General features: G+C 35.6%; 2 protein-coding genes across 2 annotated transcripts; one reads left to right on the top strand and one right to left on the bottom strand.

Annotated features, from left to right (window-relative positions):
- Positions 1 to 525: 525 nt before the first annotated feature.
- Positions 526 to 1,539, bottom strand: LOC136264857 (uncharacterized). The gene has a single exon (XM_066059617.1). It carries the CDS (start codon positions 1,537 to 1,539, stop codon positions 526 to 528), a length of 1,014 nt encoding a protein of 337 aa, XP_065915689.1.
- A 3,743-nt stretch (positions 1,540 to 5,282) lies between these two features.
- LOC136263551 (uncharacterized) lies at positions 5,283 to 8,814 on the top strand. The gene is made up of 4 exons (XM_066058160.1): positions 5,283 to 5,412; positions 5,908 to 6,126; positions 6,196 to 6,387; positions 6,877 to 8,814. Exons 1-4 carry the CDS (start codon positions 5,347 to 5,349, stop codon positions 6,967 to 6,969), a joined length of 570 nt encoding a protein of 189 aa, XP_065914232.1. The 5' UTR covers positions 5,283 to 5,346; the 3' UTR covers positions 6,970 to 8,814.
- The last annotated feature ends 4,555 nt before the right edge of the window (positions 8,815 to 13,369 follow it).

Genomic DNA, 13,369 nt, shown 5'->3' on the forward strand with positions numbered 1-13,369 from the left:
TCACTGAAGTTTTGCTACACAACAATTGTGACAATATAGAGCACAAAACTAAAGATATAATTCAAACACAAAAGAAAATTTTGTTCATATGTACTTATGTACCCCCCCCCCCCCCCGGTCTCAGGTTTGGGCCAGTTATAAAAAATAGTTTTTTTAGCCACCGGGTAGGAAGTGCTGATGAGATGAAGGTGAGATGTAGGTGGTACCACAGCCCTATGGGCCTTTTATTCGCCTTATCTTTAAAAGTTCTGTACCAAAAAACCAATCAAGCTATGATAAAGCTGAAGAGTGCAACCTTTGAGTTACATATGAAATTAAGGGAAGTAGCCAAGAAAATGGCTGCAGATTCAAGGCTGCCCAGGTACAGTTATGGATTTTTTCTCCTTTCTCCACCTTTTCAAACACACTTATGTAACAACTTTAAACAGGCTGTAGGACCAAGTGTCCTATTATTTCAATACACACAGAAGTAAAACAAATACATAATTCTGGTACATAATTACAACATCAAAACCTAACAAAGGTTTAAAGATGAATGTTTAGTGTTCGACGCAACAAACCAGCAGTTTCCAACAAAACACTTTTCTGTAGAGTACAAGGATATAAATTGATATGTAGTGATTTCAGCCAGTCATCAAACTTAGGACTCACAGCACCAAGAGCACCGATAACAATAGGAATAATTTCAGCCCTGACATGCCACAGTCTTTGTATTTCCAGTAACAAATCCTGATACTTTTCAACTTTTTCAGCTTCTTTGCGTGTTACATTATTGTCAAAAGGACATGAAAAATCTACTAAGTAAGCACGTCTTTCCTCCTTTAACACTAAAATTAGATCAGGTCGGTTAGCATGGATGGTTCTGTCGGTGGTAATAGTAAAGTCCCACAATAGTTTGACACTCTCAGATTCTTCCACAGATCTAGGATTATGTTTCCACCACTCTTTAACAACTGGGAAGCCAAACTGTGAACAAAGACACCAATGCAGGTGGCGTTCAACTGCATCATGACGCTTCTTGTATGATGTTCTCACCAAAGTTGAACAACCAGAGACAATGTGAGCAACAGTTTCATTGTTAGTGCCACAGAGACGACATAAAGGGTCAGACCCACCAAGGATGGATGTATTAAAATATTTTGTGGTCAGAGCCTGATCTTGGGCAGCCAAAATCAAACTCTCAGTCTTGATTTTCAAGTCAGAATGAACCAGCCACCCAAAAGAATTGAAACAGTTGATATCTTGTAAATTCCGCACATACTGGCCATGTAATGGCTTATCTCGCCAATTCTGAAACTGTGTCACATTAAGATGATCTTTGAATGCATCAGGGGCAATAGACACATCAGCTGGAGTTTTCACGAAACCACTAGACAACACATTCTTCATCAGTACATCAGTATGATCTTTCAAATAGTAATAAAGTGTAGCACGCTCAAAACTAACTGTGTCCTCAACACCAAGCAGACCACATCCACCCAAGGTACGCCACACATAAATCCTATCCACATCTGCACGTGGGTGCAGGCCACCATTCATTGTGAATGTCTTCCTAGTTTTGCGATCAAGCACTTGTAATTCATTCTTGGTCCAATCAATGATAGTAGCAGAGTAGTGTAAAATAGGAATAGCAAACTCATTAATTGCTATGATCTTATGCCTTGCATGCAATTGTGAGGATAAGACTTTTCACAAACGACGGAAATACTCAGCCTAAACTATTTCTTTGGCTTTAGAACAGTTGATTGAATCAGCTTCATAAATACCCAAATACTTATAGCATTCCAATGGTTTCAATGCAGCAATAAGGCCATCAGGAAGTGTTATTCCACTAGAGGAACACTGTCTACCACGCTGCATAATCACACTTGCACACTTCTGAAAGCCAAATTGTATTCTCATAGAAGCTGAGAAGTTGTGAGTAATTTGGACAAGAGTTTCCAGTTGTTGTTCTGACTTGGCGAATAGCTTAAGGTCATCCATGTACAGTAAATGGTTAATAACAGGACCTTCTCTTAAGGAGTATCCTAATTTCTCACGTTCAAGCGAAAAACTCAATGGAGCCAGTGCTATACAAAATAGTAAGGGAGAAATGACATCTCCATGGAATATCCCACTTCTAATTGATACCATACCAATAACTGATGGTCCAGCTTTAAGGACAGTTCTCCAGGTGGCCATTGATTTCTCAAAAAACTTGACAATGGTAGGGGATACTTTGTAAAGGTTTAGCACTGACAGAATCCAGGCATGAGGTACAGAGTCAAAAGCCTTTTTGTAATCTATCCAACACATAGCTAGATTGGTCCTTTGACGGTGACTATCATACATTATCATTTTATCAACCAAAAGATGTTCTTTAGTCCCCCAAACTCCACGCCAGTTTCCCTTTTGGTTGGGAGAGAAGTCAGAGAACAAAGAATTGACATTAAAATGTGAATAAATAGAATTTCCAATAATCCTTGTTAGTAGTTTCCAAATATTTGATAAGCAAGTGATTGGCCTATAGTTGCTGGCATCAGATTGACCTTTAGAACGATTCAGTCTTGATAAATAGATGAGTGACTCCCTGAACAAGCCAAGATGGTGGATCATAGATGGCTTTCTTGAATAGTTCCATCAAAGGAAGATGGATTGCTGTTAGTTTCTTTAGCCAAAAACCGTGAATTTCATCAAAGCCTGGAGCACTCCAATTTTTATCTGTTTAACAGCACACTGAACATCTTTTAGAGTAATAGAAAATTTATGAAAGGGAACTGATTGATTGGCTTTCTCAACATGATATCAGTAAACCAAAAGGGTTTTTGAAACAAAGGGATATCAGGGTCCCAGACGCTCCTCCAAAATTGTAAAGCTTCCTCTGGAAGAGGAGAGGGGATGCTATTATCTTCTGAGTTACAAATCTGTCTATAAAATTGAGTACGCTTAGTTTTGAATAGTTTATTCTGATAGTAAAAATTAGAACGTTTGGTTATATCTAGATAATCGAGATGACATGGCAAGGAGCTTTTGTTTAGATAACTCTAAAGCTTCATCAATGGCATTGTTGGAAGTGATATGGTGTCGTGAAATCAATTGATGTGTAAGCCTACCACAGCCTCTCTTTACAGCTTGTAATTGATTAACATCACATCTTAAAGACTCAATTTTTCTCTGAAGACGAATCTTCCAAGCAGGAGTAACATCAAGTCGAGTGCCCTCTGACCTGAGTTGGAAACCATTCTTGATAGATACCGCTGTGGCAACAGCATATACAACATCACTTAGTTCCTGCAGTGAATTGACTGGGAAATGAGAGATAATTTTATTTGCAATTCTTAAATCATTACTGACATTCACATTTTTAAGGGGATGCAATCTCACATGTAACTATCCATGCTGTAGAGACTGTAATAGTTTACTAACACTATCGTACATTTCCTGCTCCCCAGCAGGTAGGTCCAACTGCGATTGAGTGTTAAAATCTCTCTCTGGAGACGAACGCACCTGTTCATTCTAGCTTTCTGAAACTGTAGTAGCCTCAACACTCTGTGGAAGACCTTCCTGCTTTAAAAGGTCTAGTTCCAGTGTAGTTAAAAGATGGTTAACAACAATAGAGCGTTGTTGATCAGCAAGTCTTTGCTCTGAAAAGTCACTTTCAGGGTAAATCCTTAGCCATTCTGAAAACATTCGTTTACGGTAGCCCCTTACACCTTGTGCTCTATAAAAACATCTCATGACATTCATATTCTCTTCTTTTGTCCATTTCTTACGTATACTAGAACTAAATTCAATCATTTCTAATTAATGCTTACTTGATGAAGAAAACTGCTGAAAGTTGTGTCACAAAGTCTTAGAAGTATCCCAAAACATAGAGATAGTAGTACAAAGTACTATAGGCCTCCGTTAGAGCACAGAGGAATCAAGATATGATCAGTGTTCAAGAGACAAATAAATCACTCCACATTCTAGGACCTCCATTTTTTTTCTCTCCACCTTTTCAAATACACTTATGTAACAACTTTAAACAGGCTGTAGGACCAAGTGTCCTATTATTATTATCATTATTATTATTATTATTTCAATACACACAGAAGTAAAACACAAGTATTACACCTATTGTACACAGATTCACTGAGTGAGTATGTGTGTATTGTCATGAGATGTCACACTTCAATACACACAGAAGTATTACACCTATTGTAACATATTCACTGAGTGAGTATGTTACAATAGATGTAATAATTAAGGCTAAGTTACAATGCAATGTTATTTAAATGTTCCTTAAAACTATCTAAATTATTTCAACTTATAGTATCCCTAGGTAGATTGCTCCATAATCGAATTGAAGTAGGAAAGAAGCTGTACTTGTATGAGTCAATAGCTGTCACTGTCTGGCTGTATAAATTTAAGGTCACTGCCCCTGGTATGCCTTGTTCTATATGTTATATAGCTAGGTAGTGATACATCCATGCTACTATGAATAATTTTGTGCAACATTTGAAGTCTTAGATGTTTGAAGTGTGTTTCCATGGTATTCCAATAAAGACATAATCACATGTTTGTCCTACAGACCTTCAGCACTTGTGTTGTAAAGCCTTAATAAATAAATAAAATTAAAAAATGGCTATGCAATGATATCAATGTTTAATGTTGATATATATATATATATTAATGTGATGATTGCATTGGTGCTAACATCATTGCGACCATTTCTTACTGTAGTTGCAATGTTTGTATGTTTTCATGCTTTTTAACCCTGGCTTTCATGAAGACCGCAACCTTTCTCACAGTTTGGTTGTTTTGGTATGGGTATCATTTGAAAGCACCAAATCCAGCCTACAGCTCACCCCTAGGATATACACATGATATCACAATGGAGTCTGTATATACCTTCAAGTATCTGTACTAAATATGCAGGTAGATAGTTTAGACAGGTGAACTAGTGTACATCTTTAATGAGGAAGTGTTGATTAGATGAAGGTGAGATGTAGGTGGTGCCACAGCCCTATAGGCCTTTTATTCACCTTACTTTTATTATGAAAATAAATTCTACGTTGGCCATTATAGAGTGGTGGCCTTATAAACAGGTAAGTTAAACACAAGTCTCTCATTGTATACTACAAAGCTGTGCCAATGATACCTGCATTTAAACAGAGCTTTAAAAGTGCAGTATTTTAGCTAGACTGTACAAGCTGGAAAAACAGAAACCCCCATACAGCCCCCTCCCTTATTGATGATGCAAACCTGTGGTATTCCTGTGTGATGATGTGTTTAATTATTGTGTTTTTAGTATCGCTATAAATACAGTTGTAGTGCAATGATACGAGATACAATAGATTTAAACAAGGAATTTCAATATAGAGGATGAGTACTGCTGTGTGTTCAACTTCCCTTGGAAAGGTGGAAATCACTCTTCGCATAATAAGCATAGTGAGTTTGATTCCTCTATGATGTAGATATAATCTACTAAGGTGCATATATGTCACATCAGTACATTTGCTTACCTTACTCCTATATGCTTTCTATAGTAGATTAGTAATGCATTGTCTGTGTATAATTAAGTCTTCACAATGATACCCAAGTGTGGTATTTGAGCACAGAATGCTACACATTGCAGAACATTTTAATCTTTACTCTAGTTTGTATGTATATTTTCTCATTAAAATGAAACAATCTAGAGTGCACCTTTTTCGTTTCCAGTAGCTGACATTTTGTTTAAATGTTGGTAGGAAAGCCAGCAGGCAGTATTATTTGCTTGAGTCATCACATGGCAGGATGACAATGAATTACATCAAATAACATCATCCACTGAAATGTTTGCACTAACTGTACTATTATAATATATTGCCTTTAAATATTAATTTTGCACATGTATATTATAATTATACTGTACTGCCTACACAAGATGTCTGATTGTATCTGTAGGTGCTATGTACGGGTATAGTGACTTTTGCAGCAATTGCATTATCAGCCATTCTTAGTATTGAGGATGTCTTTGATGAATATGAAGACATTGACTTATACAAATCTGGTGCTGCCTGGCTTATTTTTGTGGCAGGAGTAGGTATAATTGCTGAGTCAATTATAACAACTCTGCGGTTATTTGGTATTATTGGTGAAAACATCACTGTTTTTGGAATTGTGGTAAGTATAGAATTGGCATGTATACCCTATAGAGTGTCAGAACATTGCATAATTTATTTTCATCCATAGGATGTAGTGATCAGTAGTCTTTTAGCAGTGTCCCTGCTTGCTGGAGGAGTAGCTAATGCTACGTATGGTAGTGATAATGCTGATAATTATGATGAAATTGAACCATTTTGTGAACAGGATGACATTAATTCACAATTAGAAGATTTTTGCAATGATGTAAAAAAGCTTAGAGACACTGAAATAGCTGCTGCAGTAAGTTATATTGGATGTGGAACCCATCCTAGAATCATAGCACAAAGATTGTCTTGACAGCTTGTCTGGCCTGTAATGCTAGCTACTCACTCATAGTGCATGAACTCATTGATGACTACAACAGTCAGATGTTTAGCCTGTTGCTATAAATACATTACATAGGCATTCATTTGCTTATGGCTTTGTAAATACCACAGACATGGATGCTCATCAGACCCATTGCACCTGCCAGTAGTGCAAGGATTACAGCTTTTGTTAATGATGGTTTAGTTATCTATTCATAAAATAACACAACCATTGTGAAGTATTAAACCATCATTGACAATAAAAATAATAAGAGCTGTAGTATTTTAATTTATGCATTAAATATTCTTTCATACAGTACTTCACCTACTTGTGCCATATTAAATGTGTCCATCACAATAATGTTTATTTACAATAAGAAGAGCCACTGTAAAAAAATTAATGTATATTGTGAAAACATTGCAGTTTCTATCATTTGTTGGAATGGTGGAATTTGGAGCATTGGCATTAATCATGATTGTAACATATGCAACTAAAAGAGGAGGAGGAATGATCTAAACAGCAGATTAAAAGGCTTCATACTGTAACTACATACATACATAATTTTGTAGAGGTTATTTTGACTTCATACATTATGTGCATACTCACACCATGCATTTATTATGTTTGAAACAAGTTGATAGTTCTAGTACTCTTGATACATGTCAGCGACTGTGTCTCTATTAATATACATGCACACAGAAATCACTGTTACAGCATTTGTAACTATAACACTTCTGGAATTGGAATTGCTGCTGACAAATCTACAAAACAAGAATGGATAAGTGAGGTGGTTATGTAAACCACAAATCCTTGTTTTAAATAGTTTTTATCAAGGTATAATGTTAACTAGATACTTATTCTTCATCTCAAAATAGAGAGTTGTGTATGGTTTACATTACCTCTCCCGTGATCCCTCTTTTTTGTGAACAATCCCTTTTCCCTATTGTAAATCATTCATCTAATTATACTGATAAAGTGATTAGTTTTTTGTAAATTGGATAAAGCATTTCTCAGTCCATTTGCTGGTGAGAAGTTGATGTTTAAGTGCAGGTTGAATGCAGAGAAGATCTCAGATCCCAGATGTTGTGACTCCTTTGGTGCACACCTAGATCACATGTTGTGGGAGATCAAGTCACCACTGTGTCTGGGATTTTTTTTACATTCTTCATAATCACATTTTAGTTACATGTTTCTGACTCCCTGTAGCTATTCACAGGCTTTAAGCTTTCTCACAGATCCCTAGTGGGATAGCATTCACAGAACAGAATAACTGATCCAACTCAAATTAACCTGAATTTACATTAATGCAGACTTCAATGGTTGTCAAACACAGTGTATGTTTAGATTAGCTTCATTACTCAATTACATTTCTACATGACCACTTTATTAGTAATCTGCCTACATGAACATGGAAAAACACCTGCAACAAACCATTAAGCACAGATTAAGCTTAGTAAGTGAGATAACAATTAATGTTGTCTATAAGACGTCATTACCTGTTTAAGCATAGACTGATTGCAGAGGGATGTGCATGTTCCAGTTGTGTGGCTCCTCATAGGCAGGGATATTTCTGGATTCCATGGAGTCTTGTTGTTAAACTCCCTTGTACTTTAGCCTTATTACAGGTCCAGATAAAAAGGATATGCATACATACATTACGTACGTGACTGAGCTATTGATTCTGGTGTGTGAGCTTTACACTTTGTATGTACTATACTGTTCTGGAAGGTGGACAATTATTAAAATACTAATTCCACTAAGAGTACATTTTGTTTGTGTGTGTATACCATGCGTAACCAAATTTCCATACATCTCTAATCAATGAGACTCAAAGAAACATTTACTAGTACTATAAATGCAGCTGGGGTCATATAATCAAAGCATTATCAGGAAAAATCCCAGACAACCTAATAAAGGAGCTATACACAGCCTGTGCAATGAAATTCCCATTGCATTCAACATAATATTATGTGACTGGATTTGTGAAAAGGGGTATATATTCCACTTGGTATATACCTACTTGGTACATGGTGCCAAGTAAGTACCAGGAGGAATATATACCCCCCTCACACACTATTAATTCCACACTGTCTGTTGAAGTCTAAACAATGATAATAATATCAGTATTTGAGAACAGAATGCCACATACATATTATAAAGTTGTTGATGGTTATCATGAGCTATGCATTACAATTTAGATTAAAAGAAAGGGGTATAGCTTTGGTTAAGCACCGGCCAGTCTATTGTGCTTTTATATGCTATGCTGCAGTGCTACAAAATTTCTGCCTATTGTTCCAATAATTATGCACAATTTTATCCTCAGCCTTCCCATGTTTTACTGCAAATTAGCATTTTTTCGCATGGATATAATAACTTTTGGTCTAGGAGAAATTGTTTAAGTGTCAACTATCAAAATAAAATTTACAAGGCAGTTATTTTGCTTTGTATATTAAATTAAGTATATCAAGTGTTTGCTCACTACATGCTTTCTTGACTATATTCTAAACTCTTGATTCTATGAAATAGAGTGAGTCAACCTTTACCCATGAAATGCATTTTTCACAGATGACGAATTACAGTGTGGCATAGTATTCTATCTATTATGTAACATATTATGCTCAACATTATGCCATCATGTATAATGTAGCTATACACTAGCTAGTGCCTAATTTACTGGCTATTTGACAAAAGCTCAACGAATAATTTTTAGTGCCTGTACACATCACGGCAGATACAACAGTAATATTTTGGAATGATACATATACACATACACAAAACACAGAATACTACAAAATATTATGAGTATGTAGCAGGCTGAGTTGTATTTATGTACATCAGTTAGAAGTATAATCAGGTGGTGGCTCCGATGGAACTTATTCAGGTGGTGTCTCTGATGGATAATCAGTAGATTGAGAGGGTAAACGCATGTTTACATATTTGCATGGAACTTTAGTGTAGTGAACAGCAGGTGGTTGAGTTAGAGTGCAAGCAGGAGCTGATGGAGGAGCTGATACTACAGTAGTACTAGTATTACCTGCTACTAACATTCTAGGGGGTGGTTGTTGAGAAGCAGTACGTAATTGACTTCCGTCGTTTCACACAGCGACTGCTCAGGTAGACACCAGTAACAATGATGGTTATCAACATTGTCAAGGAACAGCCAATGATAATGCCAGCAATAGTCCCAAAAGATAATCCACTATTGGTAGAACTGGCACTAGGTCCAGAAGATACATCACTGGTAGAGTAATCAGCTATATAGAAAATAACACAAAATGGAAAAAGTATTACAACACGGTCATAAAAGTATATGCATACAGGAAAGCTGGCTTTGCACAAGATACTCTACCTACAACATTGCAACATCACATAACTTGTCATGTATAGCTGGCTTAAACATATTTTTTTGTTTCCCACAATTTAGTATATTAGTAAACCAATAAAAGTATCAATTGTACAATGACAATACATTAAAGTAGTAATCACTTACAGCAGTAAAGTCTTACAGTATCATCACGAGAACAAGAATTATCATTATAACCATCGTAAGTACTTATATAACAAGAGCTGAAATTGGTTTCATATCCATAACATCTAACACGGCAAACAGCAATTGGTATGTATGAATACTGACAGGAATAATCTTCTTCACTGGTTAAAACATAGAGCAGCAGTATTTATAATTATGGTTCAGAACAACATACCATATTTACTTGGTTGAACACCACAGTGCTTACTACCTTACCAATGCAGTGCGATTCAAACTTGATCATTACGTGATGCTCAAAAACAATGTTGAAGACCTTATTTTCATAACTGGTTGTGGGACCACTCAAGTGTGGCAACCATTGAAGGTGTGGCATTTACTGACCAAGGAAATATGGTACTAACATGTACTACAGATATGTGTACTGTAATGCCTTAAGTGCTAATTGGTATTACATTGGTGTGATTTTAATGCCTGGTCACAATATTTCTCTAGTTTATTATAAATTTTAAACCTACACACAAGAGATAACTAAATTGTATAGTAGACAGAAAACTGTTTCATTCAAAATTAGTATATAATCTAATGTTGATCATCATATAGTATTTATTTCTGTGATATTGCATCATTGTGCTGTTGCATCAGATTCCAATTCAAAATGTGCACAAGACAAAACCCAACTAATAACACCACTATTGGGTAGCATTTCTCAGACTAGTGTCTAAAGAGCTGCCTTAAAGGGCAGGTTCTGGTCTTGACAAGAACTTTGTTTGATAGGACACAGTGGACTTGATATATGAAATAATTAAAACAAGACTCATAATTAACACATGATAATACTTAAGCCAAATAAGTACACATCATTCTAGAAATGGAGAAGTAATTCCAAAGGAACAGGAACTGAAACTACAATTCTAATGATTATGGTTGCAGAAATGGAATCAGAACTGTAATTCTGAAGGTTATGGGTCCAGAACTCTCAGGGGCATACGCAGGAATTTTAAAAGGGTTTCCACTACACAGCTAAGTGCCTGTTATATTAGAGTATCTTGATCTACCAAAATAATTGCTCAGAACAATGCTACAAATGTTGCTACCTTGTGAGAAACCATTACTTATAATTAAGATAAAATGTATCCTGCTTAATGATAGATTCCAGATTCTGGTAACCTTCTCAGTGTTTCGAGCAGCCTGAAACCACTGGAGATCCCCCTGGGTATGTCCCTGAAAATTAATTCTAGCTATAATTATAATTAATGGTTATGGTTCTAGGGCTGGAACTATAATAACAAGCTGATACTGGAATAATCAGCACTTTTGAGAAGGCATCTTTTGATACAAACTTCATATGCAATGCATTTCCATTACTCTTATATAGCAAGTTATGTATATTGGAATACAATGAATAGATTGTAGATATATCCACATATGTAAATAAAATTATACATGTAATATTGCTACCATAAAATAGTAGAAAGACAATTTTTAAACATTGTATAGCACAAAATTGAAATTTTGCTTAAACTTTATGGAGTTATTAGAGAACATACCTAAATGCAAAATTTTAGGAGGGAATTTCTAATGAACTGCAAGCTAGTGAATCATAAAATGCATCTAAATTTTCCTGTTAATTATATTATTTGTACATCATGGGATGGCTGAGCAACAATAATAAATAAATAAATATATAAATTAACTTTTGTGCTATACAGTACTCTATTCACATTGTTATATTGATACATTCAAAGCTATTCTTACCATGTTGCATACATTAGCATTGTACTGGTCAATTCCACTACTACACATTGTACCCCATGTGCCATTGTTAAGTTGAAACATCAATGTACCAGAATGTAAACTAGTACCATTATCAAGATGTAATACACCATAAGCAGCTGTAGCTAATGTAAACAGAGAACAGTAACATTGACAATTAGTATGCACCAGCTATCACATGCAAAGTGAGGAACAAATTTACACAATTCCTTAAATATACCATCATTCACATAATATTTATCCTGTTTCACTACTTTTTATCACTGGAACCCTATTTTTAAATTAGTTTAACTTTATTACTATAGAGTAGCTATGTTATAAACGTGTGGCTGTGACTGTTTTATTAGAGTATCTCAATCTTCTGATTGTCTTGAATGGGTGGTTTGCCATGTCTAGCTGTCTACAGCAAAACTGCAGCTTATTGGAGCTGCTAGGTCACAGCATAGTTTGATCATTAAGAGCACGGCAGCATGTACTAATCGTTTATGGGGAGTGGTCAGTCTATGTGATTGTTTTATATACAAATGCAGCTAAATGTATCTACTCCACTTACAGTCACAAAAGTAAATCAAACAGTTTTGTAACTTATTAATATGCTTCTCTAAGTGTCAATGTAACGATTAGTGCTTCAGTATAGTTAGAAAAAGATGACCAAGTAATTGAAGATGAAAGGAAAACTAAAGCACAGAAGGCAGACACTCGTCAAACAGAAAAGGCACGTGCTACTAGTGAGTTTGTTATTGTTGTTGTAGTTATGGATTGGTAATGCATTGTCTGTGTATAATTAAGTCTTCACGATGATATGCAAGTGTGGTATTTTGCACAGAATGCTACACATTGCAGAACATTTTAATCTTTGCTCTGGTTTGTATGCATATTTTCTCAATAAAATAAAACAATCTAGAGTGCAAAATTTTCATTTCCAGTAGTTGACATTTTATTTAAATGTTGGTAGGAAAACCAGCAGGCAGTATTATAAATTTTGCTTGAGTCATCACATGCAATGAATTACATCAAATAACATCATCCACTGAAATGTTGGCACTAGCTGTACTATTATAATATATTGCCTTTAAATATTAACTTTGCACATGTATATTATACTGTACTGCCTACATAAGATGTCTGATTGTATCTGTAGGTGCTATGTACGGGTATAGAGATTTCTGCAGCAATTATGTTATCAGCCATTGTTAGTATTGAGGATATCACTGATGAATATTAAGACATTGACTACTGCCTGGCTGGCTTATCTTGCAGATGGAGTAGGTATAATTGCTTAGTAAATTATAACAACTCTTTGGTTATTGGATGTTTTTGGTGAAAACGTCACTGTTTTTGGAATTGTGGTAAGTGTAGAATTGGCATGTATAGTGTCAGAACATTGCATATTTTCATCCATAGGATGTAGTGACCAGTAGTCTTTTAGCAGTGTCCCTACTTGCTGGAGGAGTAGCTAATGCTACGCATGCTAGCGATAATGCTGATAATTATGATGAAATTGAACCAATTTGTGAACAGGATGACATTAGTTCACAATTAGAAGATATTTGCAATGATGTCAAAAAAGCTTAGAGACTCTGAAATCGCTGCTGCAGTAAGTAATATTGGAATGTGTAACCCATCTTAGAATCATGCATGGCCCAAAAATTG

The sequence above is a fragment of the Dysidea avara genome, chromosome 8 (assembly GCF_963678975.1).
Source record: "Dysidea avara chromosome 8, odDysAvar1.4, whole genome shotgun sequence".
Taxonomy (NCBI): domain Eukaryota; kingdom Metazoa; phylum Porifera; class Demospongiae; order Dictyoceratida; family Dysideidae; genus Dysidea; species Dysidea avara.